Below are 22417 nucleotides of genomic sequence, written 5' to 3' on the forward strand. Positions count from 1 at the left end.
ACTGAGGTCTTCTTAAAAATTTGTTTCTCAATTTCCAGCTGACTATTGTTGGATCTATAATACAATCCCAAGAAGGTGATCATCCCTTTCTCATTTCTCAGTTCCACCCAAATAGGTTATCTGAAAGTATTCCAAGGAATATCCTCCATAAGTAAAGCTATCTCTTATCAGAAATGCCGACCCACTATCTCTTGACCCCCTTTCTATCTTTCCTATAGCATTTGTATTCTGGAACATTTAAGCTGCCAGTCTTGTCCATCCCTGAGCCAGTTCCTGTAATACTATGATATCCCAGTCCCATGTTCCTAACCATGCATTGAGTTCATCTGCCTTCCCTGTTAGGCCTCTTATATTGAAATAAATGCTGTTTAATTTATCATACTATCTTGTTCTCTGCTTTGTTCCTCCTGCCCTGACTGTTTGGCTCCTTTTCCTAACTGTACCAGTCTCTTTACTCACACTGTCCAAGGGTCCCCCACCCCCCCTCAGTTTACTAGTTTCAACCCTCCTGAGCAGCTCCAGTAAATCTCCCTGCCAGTATGTTAGTCCCCTTCCAATTCAGATGCAATCCATCCCTCTTGTACAGGGCACTTCTACCCCAGAAGAGTTTCTAATGATCCAAAAATGTGAACCCTCAGCCACACATTTTTCTACTCTATCCTCCTATTCCTACCCTCACTAGCTCATAGCACTGGCAGTAATCCAGATATTACTACCCTTGAGGAACCCCTTTTTAAATTCCTGCCTAACTTTCTATATTCTCCCTTCAGAATCTCATCCTTTTTCCCTTCCTATGACATTAGTTCCAATGTGTACAACTACCTCCTGCTGGTCCCTCTCCCCTTTGAGAACATTCTGCACCCTCTCTGAGCTATCATTAATCCTGGCAATAAGGAGGCAACACACTATTCTGATTTCTCACTGTCGGCCAGAGAAAAATCTGTCTGAGCCTCTGACGAGACAGTCCCCTATTACAATCAATCGCTTGGAACCAGACGTACCTCACTTCTTAGACCCATTCTCAGTACCTGAAACTGGTACTGAAACAGAATGTTGGTGCTACATTCCCCTGAGTCCATCAATCCCAACATTTTCCAAAGCAGCATGCTTGTTTGGGCTGGGGATAACCACAGGAGACTCCTGCACTACTTGCCTCCCTCTCCTACCTTTCCTGGAGATAACCCATCTACAGCCTTCCTCTCTTCCTATAACTGCCATCCATCACACCCCTAGCTCTTATAAATTCCTTATTGCCTCTTACTCCTGCTCCAACCGATCCTTGAGATCTGATAGAGAGAGAGCAGAGAGGAATTGTAACCAAAAACACTTCCTGCAGACATAATCATCAGTAACATGGAAGCTCTCCCTAAACTTACACATCTGACAGGAAGTGCACATTACTCTACTGAAGGCCATGTTTGCTCCTTCATGTTCTAAAAACTGATCGAGGCTAACTTATGGTTTGCATTTTTAAAATTTAATCAAGAGACCGATCTCGTCAAGAAAGAACCCATTCTCCTCACTGCTGCAGGTTTACAGCAAGGTTACTTTCAAAACCTATACACTTACCTGTACCTGTGCTGTGAGCTCTCCTACACAGTTTCCTGCAAGGTCAGCTGTGAATTTCGCTGTTGTTAACATTTCTTAGATGCACCCCAATGTCCAGAGGTAGTTGAACTTAAGCAGCAAAGACAGTCACTGTGCAGATTCACTGCTGTGTCAGACAGCAGTATAGGTTTTTTTTCTCTGACCATGTGGTTGCTGCCTTTGTCTGTCTTCCTTTTTAAAGTACATAGAACAGCACAGCACAGTACAGGCCTTTCTGCCCGCAATATTGTGCCAAGCATTTATCTTAATCTAAGACCAACCTAACCTACACCTAAATTTACTGCCATCCATGTGCTTGTCCAGCAGCCGCTTAATTGTCCCTAATGTCTCTGATTCTACAACACCGCTGGTAGTGAATTCTACGCACCTACCACTTTTTGTATAAAGAACATACCTCTGATATCTCCCATATCTTCCTCCAACCACCTCAAATTTATGACCCCTCATGACAGTCATTCCTGCCTCGGGATAAAGTCACTGGCTATCTATTCTATCTATGCCTCTCATTACCTTGTACACATCTACCAAGTCACCTGTCTTCTTTATTCTCCAGCGCAAAAAACCCTAGCTCACTCAAACCCTCTTCATAAGACAAACCCTCCAATCCAAGCAGCATCCTGGTAAATGTCCTTTTCACCCTCTCTAAAACATCTGTATCCTTCCTATAATGAGGCGACCAGAACTGGACACAATATTCCAAGTGTGGTCTAACCAGGGTTTTATAGAGCTGAAGCAAAACCTCGCAGCTCTTAAACTCAATCCCACTGTTAATGAAAGCCAGAACAGCATACTCCTTCTTCTTAACCCTGTCAACTTCGGTGGCAACTTTGAGGGATCTATGTACGTGGATTCCAAGAGGCCCTGTTCTTCCACTCTGTCAAGAATCCTATCTTTAACCCTGTATTCAGCCTTCAAATTCGACTGTCCAAAATTAATCACTTCACATTTATCCAAGTTGAACTCCATCTGCCACTTCTCAGTCCAGCTCTTCATCTTGACCATGCCTTGTTGTAGCCTGCAAAAGCCCTCAACACTACCTACAACACCACTGACCTTTGTGTCATCGGCAAACTTACTAATCCACCCTTCCACTTCTTCATCTAAGTCATTTATAAAACCTACAAAGAGCAGAGGCCCAAGAACAGATCCCTGCGGGACACCACTGGTCACCAACCTCAAGGCAGAATACTTTCCATCCACTACCCACTGGCTGTCTTCTTTCAGCCAGCCAATACTGTATCTAGATAGCCAAATTTCTCTGTATCCCATACCACCTACCTTTGATTGCTTGACCTTCGTCAACTTGTCTTGTCACATCCTCAAAGTACTCAATAAGGTTTGTGAGGTATGATCTGCCTCTCTCAAAGCCATGCTGACTATCTTTAATCAAACTGTATTTTCCCAAATAGCCATACATCCTATCTCAGAGTCCTTTCCAGTACCTTGCTTACCACAGACTAAGACTGACTGGTCTGTAATTCCCAGGGATTTCCCTATTTCCTTTCTTGAACAGAGGAACACCATTCACCTCCCTCCAGTCATTCGGTACTACTCCTATGGAGAGTGAGGATGCAATGATCATCGTCAGAGGTGCTGCAATCTCATTCCTCGCTTCCTGTAGTAACCTTGGATATATCTGGTCTGGCCATGGGGAGTTATCTATCTTGATGCTTCCCAGAATTTGCAGCACATTCACTTTCTTAATATTAATCTTTTCAAGCCTATTAACCTCGTCCACAGTGTTCTCACTATCAACAAGGTGGCTCTCTAATGAATACTGAAGCAAAAAACTCATTAAGGGCCTTCCCTACCTCTTCAGACTCCAGGCACAAGTTCCCTCCACTACCCCTGATCGGCCCAATCCTCCTCTCTTATCATTCCCTTATTCTTCAAGTAAGTATAGAACGCCTTTGGGTTTTCCCTAATCCTTCTAACCAAGGCTTTGTTGTTCCCCTTCCCTCCTAGCTCTCCTCAGTCCATTTTTGAGTTCTTCCCTATCTACCCTGTAATCCTCTCAAGCTGTACAGGGAGTTTTACTCTGATTCTAACTCAGCAATGTCCTTGTCTTGGAAGTGTTTGGTGGGGACAATGTCAAAGGGCCTTTACTTTCATTTTAAAAGAGTAGAGGGAGATGTAGTCAATATTTAACCCTTTGCTGTGCCTGACCTGGAATGTTTGATGTGGACAGTATTGGGGAAGCTTTGCTTTCAGTTTATTTTCAGATGAAAAGAGTAGAGTTTTACTCTATATCTAACCCTCTGCCGTACCTATCCTGGAAGTGTTTGATGGGACAGTGTAAAGGAGGCTTTACTTTCAGTTTAGAAGTATTGAGGATGCCTAACTCTGTATCTAACCCCATGCTGTCCCCCATCCTGGGAGAGTTTGATAGGGACAGTGTTGGAGGCTTTGTATAGTTTACTTTCATTTTAAAGAGTAGAGTAGACTTTACTTTCAGTTTAAAAGTGTGGAGGAAGCTTTACTCTGCTGTCTTCTGTCCCAGGAATGTTTATTGGGGACAGTGAGGGAGTTTTAATCCCATATTGTTTGTTACTCATGCAGGAACCTCGGCTTTAATGGAGTCACTGAATTAGAGATGGGCCTTTCTCTAATACAGTTTTTCACTTGGAGACTGTGGGTGAAGTGATGGGGTTGGTTGCCACCTCAGTGAGTTTAACCATGTGTTGTAAGTGGTGCAGGGGTCAGAGAGCCACACGTACAGTTCCCCTCCACAAGGCACATTAAAATTGGGAGCAAGCAAGCAGGACAGTTTGTGATCAGTTGGTGGAGAAGTCAGGCCACTTGCTCCTGCTGCTCTGTAAGAAACTTGTATAATTTCCACTTAAACTGGGAGTGCATGTGGGAAGTATCTGCCAACCATATTTAACCTACCAGCCTAGAGATTTTACTGATCTTTATAGACCACCTGAGGTGGTGCACTTGTCATTATCTGGGCACCAGTTCACCTTTTAAGTTCAGCCTCAGCTGCTCTAGGGAGTGTGTCTGACCTACATATAAATTCAGGCACAAATCAATTGAGGAAATGGAGGGTGCGAGAATTTTAGTGAGCGGGGATACATATTAACTTGGAGCGCATTAGAAACCCTCCCACCCACACTGTTCCACACGGCTGGGTGAAGTGTTTAAAATCAGGCCTTGGTACTTTGTTCTGAATTGAAAAATATCATTGTTCCCTGTCTGAATTTGGCTTGGCAGAAGCTGGTATGAAGAGGCATACGTTAGCAGTTTGTAGTGACTGTAAATCAGCCTTCATTAGTCTATTGTTCCACCGTAAGCAGTTATACTCTTCATCAAGGCAGTCAGAAACATCCCTTTACATTTTACTCGTGATTTCTTTACACAAAAAGAACCGTTCACTTCTAGCCACATATTATACTATACTGCCACATGTAATACATGAGTATTTTATCAATTTCCTTACTTCTTCCATCAACCTATGGATAGAATGTCTCAAAATCGCATTATGTGATTTACTTGGGACTCCTGGCTAGTTTTTTTTGTCCTGTCTTCATTACCGATCTAGATGGTGTTGTAAATCAAAAGGGGTTTGAGTAGAGGAAGATGAAAACAAGGGCAGAATCCTGCAAAAACAATGATGTATCAGCTTGTTATCACTTGGATAATGGTCCCTTTACATCCTCTGCATACAGAATTAGAAAAAGTTTTTCTCTGAGATCTGAAAGTTTTCAATTTCTCCTCATGCCATGATATTTGCAAAGACATCAAGTTACCAGCACCCTTGTAAGGATTCCTCCTTTTGAATCAATTAATGCTTTGCCCTGTATTTTTCTGGTCTAGGTTTGCATATCCTCAGTGTGCTGGTGTATGTCACACAGCAAGAAACAAAAGGAGTGTAATATTGGTTGCATTGTCAGCTAAAATTACCATTTTGTGACATCTTTGTTACTGTATTAGACATAACGATATCCTTGTGTTAGAAATTTGAGGAACAGGAAACATTGACATGATTACGAGGGGGCATAGCTTTAAATTAAGGGGTGGTAGGTATAGGACACATGTTAGGGGTAGGTTCTTTATTCAGCGAGTCATGAGTTCATGGAATGTCCTGCCAGTAGCAGTGGTGGACTCTCCCTCTTTATGGGCATTTAAGCGGGCATTGGATAGGCATATGGAGGATAGTGGGCTAGTGTAGGTTAGGTGGGCTTGGATCGGCACAACATCGAGAGCCAAAGGGCCTGTACTGCGCTGTATTCTTCTATGTTCTATGATTCATTAATACTCTTTACTAATCAATCTATTATGTGCAATACCATGTAGAAAGTTTATGTACAGCAAAACTCACTATGATAAGCTTATTCCTGCTAACCGACTCAAGGTTAGGTAAAAGTCTCTGAGGAGCTGAGGTACTTTGTATCTTTATAGAATTAATAACAATTCTCTAAAGTGCTGTTACTTAGTAAACTTACTCCCATTTATAAGCAGTTAATGAGAGTACATTTGTTTCATGAATCATTACGTCAAATAGCTATTGTTGCTCTCTTCCCTACAGCTATGTATTCCTGTCACTACTTTGCTCATTTTCTTTTGACATGAGTAAGCAGTTAGCTGACACTGAATCTATCTGGCGATATTCCCACAAGTGAACATTTCCTTCTCATATCTTTCCACAATCAGGTGCAGTACCTCTTTTGCAATGTTCAGTTTAATATAGGGAAAGGTGGAATCTAACTCTTTCATTTATTGGGAATGGGTCTGGATGCCACATGCAATGGATTAAAAATGTTGAGCCTATGCACCACATCACACAGCTGAATCTGCCTGTCCTTGCCAAGTTTAGCGATCAGGTTGGTCTAGATAAAGGCATTCCAATTGGCCTGTGCCTCGCCTGAGGGTGAGCTTTGTTAAAAAAAAAGCTTGCTCATTTTTGTGTTCCCAGCCTGAAATTGCTTGTGTTGAAATATCTGGCATACAAGTGATGCCATCGTAGAGGGATACCTCCTCAATCCTCAATGGCTAGCTTTACAGATGGAGAATAATACCACACATGAAAGTTGCCAACAAAGGAGGAGCATAGCAACGTGAGATGGAGAGAAATAAATTTTCTTTGAGAAAAATGCTGTTAGAATGCTGATTTTGTAGGACACTTTATCGATGTTTAGGATGAGAGCAAATTCTGACTATTATCTCATGTACATCAGATCTGGGATAGCTTGGCTCCAAGTGAATACCAAACTCTCAAACCACCCTCCCCCTCAACTCCCTCTCTTGGATGTACTTGGGTTGAAGCATCCGTGAGCCAGAAATAGTTTCAGCAATGTTACTCTGTATTCTCTTCACAGATGCTACCATACCTGCTGAGTTTTTTCAACAATTTCTGTTTTTGTTTATGATTTTCAGCATCCATCAATCTTTATTTCCTTTTTTTTTTGTTTCGTGCATCCTTATTTCTATAGTTTCCCATTCTCCGTCTCAGTGGATAGAAACGAGATAGCAACTATTCCCGACATGTAAGTCAGAGCTGAAAGCTGGAGGCTGCAGCTCACCACTTGCCCCTTTGGCCTTCCAAAGTATCGTAGAATCCCTACAGTGTAGAAACATGCCATTCAACCCAACAAGTCCACACTGACCCCCCAGATCCATTCCCCTACCCTATAACTCTACATTTCCCATGACTAATGCAACTAACCTACACACCCCTGAACACTATGGACAATTTAGCATGACCAATTCACCTAGCCTGTACATCTTTGGACTGTGGGAGGAAACCGGAGCATGCAGAGGAAACCCACGCAGACACTGGGAGAATGTGCAAACTCCACACACAGTCTCCTGAAGATGGAATTGAACCCAGGTTCAATGAGGCAGCAGTGCTAACCACTGAGCCACCATGCCATCTTTGGATACATTTAATGGGCAGCAACCACATGCAGCCCATCCATTCACCAGCACCTCTAGATTCCTCCTGAAGGGCTTTTTCCCGAAACATCGATTTTACTGCTCCTCAAATGCTGCCTGAACTGCTGTGCTCTTCCAGCACCACTAATCCAGATATCTGGTTTCCAGCATCTGCAGTCATTGTTTTTACCTCTAGATCCCGGTCAGGAAAGCAGATTGCCAATTTCCCTCATTCCCACCCGTCAGGAACAATTTTCATGAACGGTGAAGTGCAACTCTAGATGTCCACTGCTTGACTGGTTTCACAGTTGGCCTTTAAAGATGGCACAGACACCTGGAATCCTGGGAGATCCAAGCTCTGGCAAGTACCTCTGCCTGTGCAAAGAGGGAAAGTATGATGGATATGGTGCATAGGTAATGAGGCAAGTTTGGAAAGATAGCATTACAGATCTAGATAGGATTTGAGTCAAATAGCACAGAAACAAACCCTTCTGTCCAACACATCCATGTCAACCAGGTATCCTAAAATAAACTAGTCCCATTTTTCTGTTTGGCTCATACCCCTCTAAACAGTTCCTATACATGTACCTGTCCAAATCTCTCTTAAATGTTATAATTGTATCTGCCTGTACTGTAGCTCGTTTCATACATGTATTCTGTATGAATAAATTGCCTCTCGGGCTGTTTTTAAACCTTTTGCCTCTCACCTTAAACCTATGCCCTCGAGTTTTGGACTCTCCCTCCGTTGGAAAAAGACCTTGGCTATTCATCTTATTTATGTCTTTATGATTTTATAAATCTCTAACATCACTCCACAACCTCTGATGCTCCAGGGAAAGAAGTCCCAACCAATCCAGACTCGCCCCATAACTCAAACCCTCCAGTACCAGCAACGTGCTTGTAAATATTTTCTGCACCCTTTCTAGTTTTACAACATCCTTCCTATAGCAGGGTGATCAGAATTGTACACAATACTCCTAAAGTGGCTTCACCAATGTCTTGTGCAGCTGCAACATGACATCCCAACTCCTATACTTAATTCTATAATTAATAAATTAAGCGTACCAAACACTGCATTCACTACCCAATCTCCCTTCAAGGAACTATGAACCTGCAACCTCATGTCCCTATGTTCAACAGCATTCCCCAGGGCCCTATCATTAACTATGTAAGTCTTGCCCTGGTTTGCCTTACCAAAATCAACACTTCATATTTATTTAAATTAAACTCTATCTGCCACTTCTTGGACCATTGGCCTATTGATCATGACCTCGCTGTATTCTTAGATAACTTTCTTCACTGTACACCCAATGTTTGGTGTCATCCACAAACTTACTACCATACCTCCTCTATTCACATCCAAATTTTTAATGTAAATGACAAACAACAGCCGACCCAAACCAATCCTTATGGCACACCACTGATCACATGCCTCAAGTCCAAGTAACAACCCTCTATCACATCCTGTCTTCTACCATCAATGCAATTTTATATACAATTGGCTATCTCGCTCTGGACCTCATTGGATCTAAACTTATTAACCTGTATGAATCCCTCTATGAAACTTGTCCAAATTGGTTTCCAGTAAAATTCATTCCTACTAGATTTTGCATTGAAATAAAGATTGGTAGGTAAGTTGGTAAAAGTTTATAGATAGAGTGCAATGTGGAAAAATATGTGGTTGTTCACTTTGGCAGCAAGAATAGAAAATCCGAGTATTGTTTAAATATAGAGATACTACAGAATGCTACATCAGAGAGACCTTGGCATTCTAGAATTTGAATCATAAACCATCAGCCTGCAGGCGCAGCAAATAATTAGGAAAGCAAATGTAATATAGGCCTTTATTTATGAGTTGGAAAAGTAAAGGGAGTCTTGCTTGCAATGTACAGGCATTGATTAGACGAAGCCTGCACTACTTGTACTTTTTGATCTTCTTACTTAAGGGGGAAACATGCTGGGAACGATTAAGAAAAAAATAATCATTAATGATCCTTGGAGGATGGGCTGGGTTTACGAGAAAGGATTGAGCCTGTACACTGGAGTTTAAAAGAAAGAGAAATGATCTTATTGAAACATGCACGATTTTGAGGGGTCTTAACAGGGTACTTGTCGAGAGGGCATTTCTCCTGGTGGGTGAATCTAGAACTAGAGAATATTAATTTAAAAATAAGACTGAGTTGAGGAATGATTCCTTCTCTCGAATGGTCATTTTTGTACAGTGGACACTAGGTCTCTCAATATCTTCAATGCTGAGTTTGAATGGCATGAGTCTCAAAGGCCATGGGGAAACAGATAGGAAAGTGACACCAAGGCCATAAACAGGTTGAACCAAAAAATAGGAGCAAGTGAGGACTACAGATGCTGGAGATCAGAGCAGGACTAAGCTATTTTTTTGGTTCAGAGCTGAAAATGTGTTGCTGGAAAAGCGCAGCAGGTCAGGCAGCATCTAAGGAGCATCCTGAAGAAGGGCTCATGCCCGAAACGTCGATTCTTCTGCTCCTTGGATGCTGCCTGACCTGCTGCGCTTTTCCAGCAACACATTTTCAGCTCTGAACCATAAAATAGCTTAGTCCTGCTTCCATTTCTTATTTCCTAATGTTATTATTTATACCAAGGACCCCAAATAAAATTGATTTCGATATGGAGTTTCAAGTGAAACTCTCCTGGTGGAGTCACAATAAGAGTTCAATTATCTCAATTCCAGGATTTTACTCAGGAGAGTGTCCTAGGCCCAACCATCTTCAGCTACTGCATCGAAGACCTTCCCTCCATCACAGGGTCAGAAGGGGATGTTCGCTGATGATTGTGCAATGTTCAGTATCATTTGCAGCCCCTTGGCTACTGAAGCTGCAAGGATCAATATGTAAAGTGTCATGCTTAACATTCAGGCTTGGGTAATAAATAGAAAGTAACGTTCGGATCAAATTGCTAAATTTTCTCGAGCTGCCAACATTCTGGGGCTCATAGTTGGCTGGAAACTGAACTGCAGTAGCAATATAAATGCTGTGACTACAAAAGCAAGTCAGAGGCTGGGAGTCCTGGGACAAGTAACCCCCTCAATTGTATGTCGGCTATTTGCAAGTTGCATTATCATGAATGTGATAAAATACTCTCCATGAGTGACCTCCTACAACCCTCCAGAAGCTCAACAGGGTTCCAGACAAAGCCTTCATTATTCACATTCACTCTGAATCAATTTACCACACAGTTTTTAATAACACCTTACAAATAGATGACCTCTACCAGATGGAAACAAGAACAGCAGATGCAAGGAAACACCACAGTCTCTAAGTTTGATCTACAATCGCCACTTCCTCACTGCCACCAGATTAATATCATGGAGTCCTTGTGGATTCCTTCAAACGCAAAGTGACCTGTTGTGAATGGGGATGACCACCTATCTGATCTAACTAAAATAATCTTTTTGAGTAAACAGCACAAATTTCATTGCATTGCTGCACTTTTTACAGCTTCCAGGAATATGGCCCACATTATTGCAGAGACAGTTAGGAGCACAGTGCCTCCGGTCTGTCTCCAACCAGCTCCTCCTTTTATTTTAATTTTATTAAACAAATTACAAAACAGTTTACAAAAAACATTGACAGCTGTACACAAAAGACAGCAGTTTTACAAGGGAGAGGAGCAGCAAAGCTAGGCCCCGAACCCTACCGTTCAACCATTTTACAGGGAGAGGAGGACAAACCTCAAATCCCAGTTCCACATGTGACAAGACAGTGACAATGACATTTATACATTAGACAATACCGTTACATACAAAAGTGCAGACAATACAGACCCAGCAAGCCCCCGCCCCTCCCACCTTCCGACCGCTCTAAGGCAGCCCGCCCCTACCCACCTTCCGGTTCTCGGTCCACCCCATGCCCCTTCCAGTTCTCGGTCCGCCCTGACACACCTTTCGACAGCTCCTCCTTTTACTGTGACCAGATTCCTGTGCCATTATCACAGTGGCTGATACTTAATGTCCTCAATCAACTGTTAACTCCTTCAGACCCATAAACAACATGATGTGTAAACACTGTCCTCAGCCAGTTGGGCTGAATGGTCTGCACTTATTCTGTGCATGAAATGGTGATGCTAGATAATACTGTTTAAATTTAGGCTTGTTGAAAAATTAGGAAGCCTGTTTTGCTCCCCAGTCCCAGCATAGTTGTTTGCCAGAATCACTTAGACTGAACTATAAGGTTCATAACATGAATCTCATTGCAGTGAGTCATCTCACAGCATGAACTGTTAGACTTACTGTTAATGTTCAGCACGACTGGAATTAGTTATGCACCTTGCAAGAAGTGTAAGCTGCAGATAGTGTGATGAAGAAAACTCTGCATCTGGGACCTTTTGGGAACAATGAGATCAAAAATGTGCTTCTTCAGCTAGTGAGATTTAAGTATTGGGAAATAAACATAGGCTTGATGGAGGAAGAAATAGAGAAGTTAAAAAAAATTGGACTAAGAACGAGAAAGGAGAAAGAAAACTCAAAGGAATCTTCCAAAACAAAATTTAAAAATGTTCAAGTCATTTAAAATTTAATCTCCAGGAAGATGTACTCCCAAGTGAGACATTGTACTCTAAAGTGTACCCTTTCCAAATGAGAGAAGTTGACATTGTTTGAGCAAAAATTCTACTGTTTAAATATTATCTTCCTCAGTTAATTATGAACCTTAGTTTTCTGTGGTGAGTTTGATGGGCATTGTGCAAGCCCAGCAAGCACTTAAAGTTAACAGTGGTCTCTGAGCACAATGCTGCCTATGCAAAACAAATGGTGGGATGACAAGAATTGGCTGACAGGTTCTGACAATTTTCAAATCATGATATCTGCTGTTTTCCCCTGAACCTGCTGTCTGCTTTACAGATATCAATGTGTGTTGGTTACTTGCCATTACTTTTCCAAGGAGATTTGGCTTATTGTCTGAAAGGGAGGAATCTGTGGGTGTTATGTTCAATTGGGCCACTCAGTAAGGCGTTAGGACTGAGCTGTGAAAAAAATGGGTGACAAATGTAGAGGAAAAAACCTCTCCAGTAATGTAACAAGGTTGTATAAATTTACTAATGCACTTCTGTTTAAAAGCCAAGGTCAAAAACCTAATGTCTTTTATTTTTTTTTTTTTTTTTTTTTTTTTTCTTTTTTTTTCTTCTTTTTTTTTTCTCTTTTTTTTTTCTTTTTTTTTTTTTTTTCCTACACTACCACCTAACTGCGGTAGTGCTTATTTTATCCCCAGCACCCATGGTGTGTGTGTGTAGGTGTAAGACACTGTGAAAGACACAAAGTGCACGAATCTTTATTCAGTTTCCACCACCAGGAAGACAGGAAAACACCCGGGTGGCCAGTGACAAACACTGCCCTTCACATCAAAGGACAGTGCTGTGTGATCAAAACAGTGAAGGGGAGGGTAGGGACCCTAATGTCTTTTATAGCAGTGTGCAAACAGCTGGAGAGCATCATAGACATTTTCCTTTAATGGCTTTGGTTCATGAGCATCACTGAAAACAGCTGGAGTAAGAGATGTTAAATATGGCGGTGAAGAAAAAATGTCTCCTTTTAAAAACGAGTTATTTGCTTTGAGTTTCTGAATGTACGGATAATGAAAGTCCCACAGTTGAAAGCTGTTAGATAATGTGCAGCATACAATGTCTAGACCTTAAAGAGCTTAGTGAATTGAGCTAAGCAAACACTCTGGCAGAGTTGCATGGAAAGCTGCTGAATGTTCTTCCCAAAGGACCTGATCTTGAAAGTTATACAATGTTATGATTCTGTCAGTGCAGAGTCTCCATACTGAGCCCACACATCATACTGGTGCGTTCTGAATGGTGGGAATTGCTGCCAGAAAAGCCATAAGTAACAAATTACTTTAAGAATCAAAGACTGAAGGGCTTTATCAATCACATGGCTGCAGGAATAAAGACAAATAGAAAGATAATACTTATAAAGCAACCCAAATACTTTTGGAATATATAGTCAACTGTTGCATTGTAGGAAACCTGCCAAGCAATTTCTGCACAACAAAATCCTGCAAATAGCTGATGGTTGGATAAGCTGTTCTTATTGATGTTGAGGGATAAACATTTGTCAGGACACCGGGGAGATCTCTCCTGCTCTTCTTCAAATCAGTGCCATGCAATCTTTCACTGAGAAGGGAGATGTTCTGTTCGGTTAATATCTAATCCAAAAGACAAACTCCCTGTGATGCAGTTCCCCACTGCACTCTGTTAGAGTTGTTGGCCTGGATTATGTGTTCCTGTTCCTCTGATGAATTCATTAAACTTTGACTGCGAGGTGGGTTAGGTATACACAGAGTGACAGTAAAGACTTAAACATATTTTATAAACTAAACAAGGCTGTTGTCTCTGTTAAAAAGCATAAATGGACAATTGAGTGAAACTTGAAAACCTAATTAGTTTAAAAAAAAATAGAAATGACAAAGCAGGTGATGTTCTACAGCTGAAACACTCATGCTGTGATCCACAGCAACAACAAGAACAATAAATATCTGTTGCTTGAGAAAATTAGCACAGTGTTGATGAACTGGAGTCTGAGCTTCAGACCCTGTGATGCATCAGACAGAGAGAAAGTTTCCTTAACACTTTCTTCCAACAGGTAGTGACATCCCTTAAGTGCATCAGATGTGACTTGTGGTTAGAAGCAGGAGACTATGACTGTGATTATTAGGGCAGGTATGGTAATCCAGAGGGTAGCACTGGAGGGCCATTAGATTCTTCTCTGTGTGCATAAGAGTTGACACCCCACAGATGTGACAGTTCAATAAGGCAGCTCACCATCACCTACATCAAGATTCTAGTCTCCCTGCTGGAGGAAGGATGTTGTGTATCTTGAAAGGGTTCAGAAAAAATTTACAAGGATGTTGTCAGGTTTGGAGGGTTTCAGCTGTAGGGAGCTGCTGAATAGGCTGGGGCTACTTTGCCTGGAGCGTTGGAGGCTGAGGGGTGATCTTATAGAGGTTTATAAAATCATGAGGGGCATAAATAGGGTGAATAGTCAGGGTCTTTCCCCCAGGATGGGAGAGTTCAAAACTAGATGGCATATTAGACTCCCTATAGTGTGGAAACAGGTCCTTCGGCCTAACAATTCCACACTGACATTCTGAAGAATAACCCACCCAGACCCATTTCCATCTGACTAAGACGATGGGCAATTTAGCATGGCCATTTCACCTAACCTGGACGTCTTTGGACTGTGGGAGGAAACCAGAGGAAACCCATGCAGACACAGAGCAACTTTACATGGATAGTTGCCCAAGGCTGGAATCGAACCTTGGTCCTTGGTGTTGTGAGGTAGCAGTGCTAACCACTGTTTTAAAAAATTCTCAAGGTCAAGGACCAGGCTCGCAGGAAAGTAGTCTGACACAGAACAAACAGCCAAGAGGCGAGTCTGCTAGAATATAAGTGTTTTATTCCCCGCAGCGTCGCCACAACCAGGTCTCGTACTTACAACGGGTCTGGTTTATACTCACTCTACGTGTTACCGGAACTGGGAGCCGTCAGTTCTCGTAGAGCGGTTGCCAACAACCCACGCTCGGCGGTTAAACGTAACCCCGGAGCAGACTCCCGGGTCTGGCTTATACTCACTCTACATGTTACCGGAACTGGGAGCCGTCAGTTCTCGTAGAGCGGTTGCCAACAACCCACGCTCGGCGGTTAAACGTAACCCCGGAGCAGACTCACCGAACTGGAGACTTTTCCAGCTGATATACTCTTTTCCAGATATAAACATTCATGTGAACAGCAGAGCAAGGCTAAAAAACACATTCCATTCTGGTTACATACAGATAAGAAGATTCACACGGGGAGGTGTGTAATAAGATTCACACGGGACTAAGCAACACCTCCATTCCGGTTAGATTCACACATGTATTGGGACATAATTTTTAACCGTTTCACCACAACCACTGAGCGGTGGAGGTGGAGGTGGAGGTGGAAAAGGAATCTAAAAGGCGACTTTTTCATCCTCAGAGTGGTGCATGTATGGAATGAGCTGCCAGAGGAAGTGGTGGGGGCTACCATAATGACAACGTTTAAAAGACATCTGGATAGATACATGAATAGGAGAGGTTGGAGGGATTGTATGGGCCAAATGCTGGCAAATGGGTCTAGATTAATTTCAGATATCTAGTCGACATGGATGAGTTGGACCGAAGGGTCTGTTTCCCTGTTGTACATGTCTGTGACCCAATGACTCTAATTAGGGAGGGGTTGTCCAGCAATGTCTGTGTTGTATGAATGAATAAAACAATGTTGAAAGAATGTTTCTGCTCTTGGGGTGACTTAGAACTAGGGGGGCATTGATTAAAAAAAGTTGTTGTCCATTTAACCTGAAGATGAGGAAGAATTTCTTCTCTGTGGTTTGCGAACCATTGAAATTCCTGATTACATGTTTGAGGTTTAGTCAGACAGAGGTCCAATTTTGTGAAGGGCAGGTCGTGCCTCACAAACCTTATTGAATTCTTTGAGAAGGTGACTAAGGAGGTGGATGAGGGGAACGCTGTAGATGTGGTGTATATGGATTTTAGTAAGGCGTTTGATAAGGTTCCCCATGGTAGACTACTGCAAAAAATACGGAGGTATGGCATTGAGGGTGAGTTGGAGGTTTGGATTAGGAGTTGGCTGGCTGGAAGAAGACAGAGGGTAGTAGTTGATGGCAAAGGTTCATCTTGGAGTGCCGTCACTAGCGGTGTTCCGCAAGGATCTGTTTGGGACTATTGCTGTTTGTCATTTTTATAAATGACCTGGAGGAGGGGTTAGAAGGTTGGGTGAGCAAGTTTGCGGATGATACGAAAGTCGGAGGAGTTGTAGACAGTGAGGAAGGATATGGCAGGTTACAGTGGGATATAGATAAGCTGCAGAACTGGGCATAAAGGTGGCAAATGGAGTTCAATGTAGCTAAGTGTGAGGTGATTCACTTTGGTAAGAGTAATAAAAAGATGGGGTACTGGGCTAATGGTCGGATACTTGGTAGTGTGGATGAGCAGAGGGATCTTGGTGTCCATGTACACAGATCTTTGAAAGTTGCCACCCAGGTAAATAGTGCGGTGAAGAAGGATATGGCGTACTGGCTTTTATTGGTAGAGGAATTGAGTTTCGGGGTACTGAGGTCATGTTGCAGTTGTATAAGACTCTGGTGCGGCCGCATCTGGAGTATTGTGTGCAGTTTTGGTCGCCATACTATAGGAAGGATGTGGAGGCACTGGAATGGGTGCAGAGGCGGTTTACCAGGATGTTGCCTGGTATGGTAGAAAGATCGTATGAGGAAAGGCTGAGGCACTTGGGGCTGTTTTCATTGGAGAAAAGAAGGTTTAGGGGTGACTTGATAGAGGTGTACAAGATGATTAGGGGTTTAGATAGGGTCGACAGTGAGAATCTTTTTCCACGTATGGAGTCAGCTATTACAAGGGGGCATAGCTTTAAATTAAGGGGGGGTAGGTATAGGACAGATGTTAGGGGTAGGTTCTTCACTCAGCGAGTCGTGAGTTCATGGAATGCCCTGCCAGTAGCAGTGGTGGACTCTCCCTCATTATGGGCATTTAAGGGGGCATTGGATAGGCATATGGAGGATAGTGGGCTAGTGTAGGTTAGGTGGGCTTGGATCGGCGCAACATCGAGGGCCGAAGGGCCTGTACTGCGCTGTATTCTTCTATGTTCTATGTTTAATGCTATTTCTTGATTCAGCAACACTGAAGGTGCATGCAGACTACCATGTAAAACTGTATGAGGAATGTTTGCTGGTCGGGATGCCAGACTGGCTGAGTTATTTAAGATAAAATCTTTGTTTCACTGGATGGCAAAGGGGTAATGAGAATGATACCCGGGCAAGTAGACAGAAATGATTCTGGGAAAGAAGAGTCAAGAATTATAATTTTGTTAAAAAAAAAACGTTATTGAATTACTTGAAATGCCAGCGTTTAATAATACTTTGTTAAATATAATGTCTTCCTTGAAAGTGATAACTAGTGTCTTTGGGCTTTCTGTTCAGATCAGCAAGTTGGAAACGCTGCAGTATTTGGCCACCTCCACTGTGGGTCTGTTACCCTCCCAAATACTCAACTCTTACCTGGGCAGTACTGTCAGGACCTTGGAAGATGTGGTAAATCATCAAAGTCCAGAGGGCTACTTAGCATTTGTATTACAGGTAACAATCTCCAAGAACTAATAATACATTTTTCACAAAATGGTAAACAAACAGTCCGATTTATTGCAGTAAAAAACAGCTGCTGCGTTTACCATTTCTCGGCCTCTGCTTTGCTCACTAGTTGTTCACCTCACGTTGCTACCAAGCCACTCCTCTTCACGATACATTCACACACCCTCTCTCTCTCCATACCCTCCTCCTCACTCCTACCTCTTCTTGACTCCCTTTGTCCATCCTCTGTCCCTTTCCCCTCATACTCACCATTCACTCTACCTCACTCACACCATCCAATTTCTATCCACTCTCCCTCACCCCTTCCATCGTGCTGTCTGTCTATTCTGCCTCACTCTCTCTGTCTACTCTTTTTCCCTCCCTCCCTCTCCCTGTTCTCCCTTCATCTCTCTGTTCATGCTCTCTCCCTTCTCTCTGTCTATTCTGCCACTCCCCCTCTCTCTGCTCTGCCACCCTCTCTCTCTCTCTCTCTCTGCTCTGCCACCCTCTCTCTCTCTCTGCTCTGCCACCCTCTCTCTCTCTCTCTGCTCTGCCACCCTCTCTCTCTCTCTCTGCTCTGCCACCCTCTCTCTCTCTCTGCTCTGCCACCCTCTCTCTCTCTCTCTGCTCTGCCACCCTCTCTCTCTCTCTGCTCTGCCACCCTCTCTCTCTCTCTGCTCTGCCACCCTCTCTCTCTCTCTGCTCTGCCACCCTCTCTCTCTCTCTGCTCTGCCACCCTCTCTCTCTCTCTCTGCTCTGCCACCCTCTCTCTCTCTCTCTGCTCTGCCACCCTCTCTCTCTCTCTCTGCTCTGCCACCCTCTCTCTCTCTCTGCTCTGCCACCCTCTCTCTCTCTCTGCTCTGCCACCCTCTCTCTCTCTGCTCTGCCACCCTCTCTCTCTCTGCTCTGCCACCCTCTCTGTCCGCTCTGTCACCCTCTCTGTCCGCTCTGCCATTCCCTCTCTGTCTGCTCTGCCACCCCCTCTCTCTGTCCGCTCTGCCATTCCCTCTCTCTCTGCTCTGCCACCCTCCTCCTCTGTCCGCTCTGCCACCCTCTCTCTCTCTCTGCTCTGCCACCCCCTCTCTCTGTCCGCTCTGCCATTCCCTCTCTCTCTGCTCTGCCACCCTCCTCCTCTGTCCGCTCTGCCATTCCCTCTCTCTGTCCACTCTGCCACTCTCTCTCTGTCTGCTCTGCCACCCTCTCTCTGTCTGCTCTGCCACCCTCTCTCTGTCTGCTCTGCCACCCCTTCTCTCTGTCTGCTCTGCCACCCCTTCTCTCTGTCTGCTCTGCCACCCCCTCTCTCTGTCTGCTCTGCCACCCCCTCTCTCTGTCTGCTCTGCCACCCCCTCTCTCTGTCTGCTCTGCCACCCCCTCTCTCTGTCTGCTCTGCCACCCCCTCTCTCTGTCTGCTCTGCCACCCCCTCTCTCTGTCTGCTCTGCCACCCCCTCTCTCTGTCTGCTCTGCCACCCCCTCTCTCTGTCTGCTCTGCCACCCCCTCTCTCTGTCTGCTCTGCCACCCCCTCTCTCTGTCTGCTCTGCCACCCCCTCTCTCTGTCTGCTCTGCCACCCCCTCTCTCTGTCTGCTCTGCCACCCTCTCTCTCTGTCCGCTCTGCCATTCCCTCTCTCTCTGCTCTGCCACCTTCTCTCTCTGCTCTGCCACCCTCCTCCTCTGTCCTCTCTGCCACCCCCTCTCTCTGACTACTCTCTCACCCTCCCTCCCAACGGCTCTCCCTCATGTCCTGTGTCCATCACTCCCTTCCTCGTTCACGCAGGTAGTCTCTTTCATTCTTCACACATCCACTGTCCACTCTCCCTCACTCCTTCACACTCTCTCTGGCCACTAGTCCTCTCACTCTCATCCACAATCCCAATTACCACAATCCCTCCGTATGTCCACTTCCCTTTACTGTCTCTGCAAAATCTCCCTCCCTCTCACTCAATCCGTCTGTCCAATCCCTCTTCCTCACTCTCTCTGTCCAATTTCCCTCAGTCCTTCTGTCCACACTCCCTTGGTCTGTTTGTGCATTCTGTTTCACCTTCTCCATTGATTGCCCCTCATTACATTCATTTTCCCCCTTACACCCTTCTCTCTATGCTATCCTTACTCTCTCCGTCCACTCTTCCTGACTATCTCTTTAATCCACCTTTCTCTCTAATCACTCTTGCTGTTGTGAAGTTATCAGTCTCTTTCTTTCACTTTCTAGCACATCATCCTGTGTCCAGCTCTTCTCCTTGTAAAACACTCGACTCTTTGACATTAAAAATTCTTTTCATGTCCACGCTTTTATCGACAGTGCTGGCTTGTGGGTGAGTGAATGGTTACTCAGCTGTGTTTTTGTGTTTGCAACTCGAAGTGTGTGATAAACTGAAAAATAGGTTAAGTGACCATTTTGGGGTTATAGTAGCTTATCTGTTGCATTGATAGAATGTGAACAGTACGTGATGTACTGTTTGAATTACTTGCATTCTTTAAACCTGAAAATTTCTGCTTTATGCAGTAAATCCATTATTGCTGAAGCCCTCAGGAGCAAACCAGAATATAGCTGTATGTACTTGTGCGTAGAATAATTGATGCCCATTAAAATTAATGTGAAAACTGCAATTGCAATTCGAAAGCTGGCTGTCAAGTGGATGGATCAAATCACTTGGAATGTGCCGAATCCTTCATCATCATCTCAGTCAAAACCCTGGGACTCACTCTTTAATGCTATAGGAGTACCACCACCTTCGCTTGCGTAATCGGGGAATGTTAGTAAATGCTAGATTTGCTCCCATTGGCCACATCCCAAGAATAAATAAATATACTAAAATTTAAAATGAAATGCATAATCATACCTGGAACCATAACAAGATGGTTATGGGGCTGTTCTCCTTGGACAGAAGAAGATCTAATGGAGGTTTTCAAAATCGTGAGTGGGCTGGATCAAGTAGATAGAAATAAACTATTTCTCCTTGTAAAAGAAACAAGAATGAGATGACATATTTTTAAAGTGATATGTAACTGAAGCATATGTGACGTGAGCAAACGCTTCCTCACACAGCAAGTAATTAGGTGGGGGAAGCACTGCCAGGAAATGTGGCGGAGAAATGATCAATTGAGACATTGAAGAGGGGTGTTGGATGGTTATTTGGGTAGAAATGGTGCACAGGAATAGGGGAAAAGGCAGGAGAATGGTCCTAGGTGATAGAACCGGTGCAGGCCTAATGGCCTCCTTCTGCATTGTAATAATTCTATGATTAATAAGCAAGTTTAGACTCACAGAAAAGTGAAATCCTGCAGTTTTCTTGGAACATGGCCATTCATTGTAGTTTGTAGCTTGGCTGACTGGTATGCAGAAAGGTTGTATGTGAATATAAGGTTAAGTAGTAAACCTGTTTGAGTGATATTACATGCCAGATAGAACTTCCTCAGGACATATTCTTGGCAGACTGGGTGCTCCATCTATTTGTGAAACTCTATTGCTCTTTCCTCTGGGAGGGCCATCTGAATGGAGGTGGGGCGTCTAAGTGGCAGGGGCTGCTTCACAGGAGATGGAGGCTGTTGTATTTCAGGAGGGTATTCCAATGATGTTTCATGGTATCCCTACAGTGTGGAAGCATTCGGCCCATCAAGTTCACACTGCCCCTTCCAGAGAGCATCCCATCCCTCTATCCTATCCCTGTAACCCTGCATTTCCCATGGCTATCCAACTAGCCTGCACATCTTTAGACTGTTGGAGGACACTGAAGCACCCGATGGAAACCCACACAGACACAGGAAAGATGTGCAAAATTCTCGCAGACAATTGCCCAAGGCTGGAATCAAATTTGGTTCCTGCTGCTGTAAGGCAGCAGTGCTAACTGCTGAGCCAATGTGCAACCCTATTGGGGAACAGGTTTTTTAAGTATCCTCACAATGAGTGAACTTGCCCTGTTAGGCCCTTTTGGTGCAGTGGCAGTGTCCCTGCTCTGAGCCAGGAGGTCTAGGCTAACACTCCAGTTGCTCCAGAAGAGTGCTGTAACATCATTGAGTAGGTCAGTTAGAAAATAATCTGAAAATGCCCCGTATGTTTGAGCAATTAGCCCCACAGTTTTATTTTCTGAAGGACCAAAGTTGATATCAGGAGGTCAGACTGAGAGTCCGTAAGTAGACACCGCATATTCCATCATTGCATAAGCAACATTTCTCACCATGGTCCAAGGACCAGCCACTGGAATGTGATCCTGAGGGAAATCTGGACATAATGGGAGCTTTTTATCCAGGCCGTTCTTTGAAATGTAACTCTGCCCTATATTAAATATTATTTAATCACCAGTACGATTTCACAAAGAGTATGCCGACCATTTGAAGTCCTTACGTGAAGCGTGGTTAAAGGCCGAGATCATGTAGGTATAAAGATCATTGCAGGTAGTAGTCAGCTAAACAGGCTGGAAGATCTGTACGAAGATCTATAAATTCAACAATTCAAGTCTGAAATGGCTCTGGTTTGGAACCCACTTATGGGAATTGACAGGTTAACTCTGATTCTGACTCCACAGAGGCTGCCAGACCAGCCACGTTTTTCCCACATTTTCTAAAAATGTTTTCAGCATCCACAGTACTTTGATTTTATTCCTGGCTTGAAGACTCCACCACTCCGTCTCTTGCTAAATGCTCACTTAGGGAGTCTGAGATCAAACTGCAATTGTCCTCAATTCCTTGGGCCAGAACAGTAAGAAATGTCTGAACAGATAACGATCCACTGCCCCCTGCTGGATGTTGTGTGCTTGAACAGAGTACAGTTGAGTGTTTGAATGGGCA

At 43.8% G+C, this 22417-nt stretch overlaps 1 protein-coding gene across 2 annotated transcripts in view; it reads left to right on the top strand.

Annotated features, from left to right (window-relative positions):
• LOC122558604 (transmembrane protein 64-like) overlaps window positions 1–22417 on the top strand; it is a 38821-nt gene that overhangs the window by 12498 nt on the left and 3906 nt on the right. The window contains exons 2-3 of one of the 2 annotated variants that reach the window (XR_015760004.1): window positions 17489–17644; window positions 19842–19944. Coding sequence is in view for 1 of the 2 variants with exons in the window: in XM_087996103.1 (XP_087852229.1) it covers window positions 17489–17644 (156 nt within the window). In the remaining variant the exon portion in view is untranslated. The remainder of the gene's footprint in view (window positions 1–17488; window positions 17645–19841; window positions 19945–22417) is intronic. The other variant, XM_087996103.1, reaches the window with a different exon arrangement.

Source organism: Chiloscyllium plagiosum, unplaced genomic scaffold (assembly GCF_037043375.1).
Source record: "Chiloscyllium plagiosum isolate Xiang-an unplaced genomic scaffold, Cpla_swu_hap1 HiC_scaffold_17, whole genome shotgun sequence".
Classification (NCBI taxonomy): domain Eukaryota; kingdom Metazoa; phylum Chordata; class Chondrichthyes; order Orectolobiformes; family Hemiscylliidae; genus Chiloscyllium; species Chiloscyllium plagiosum.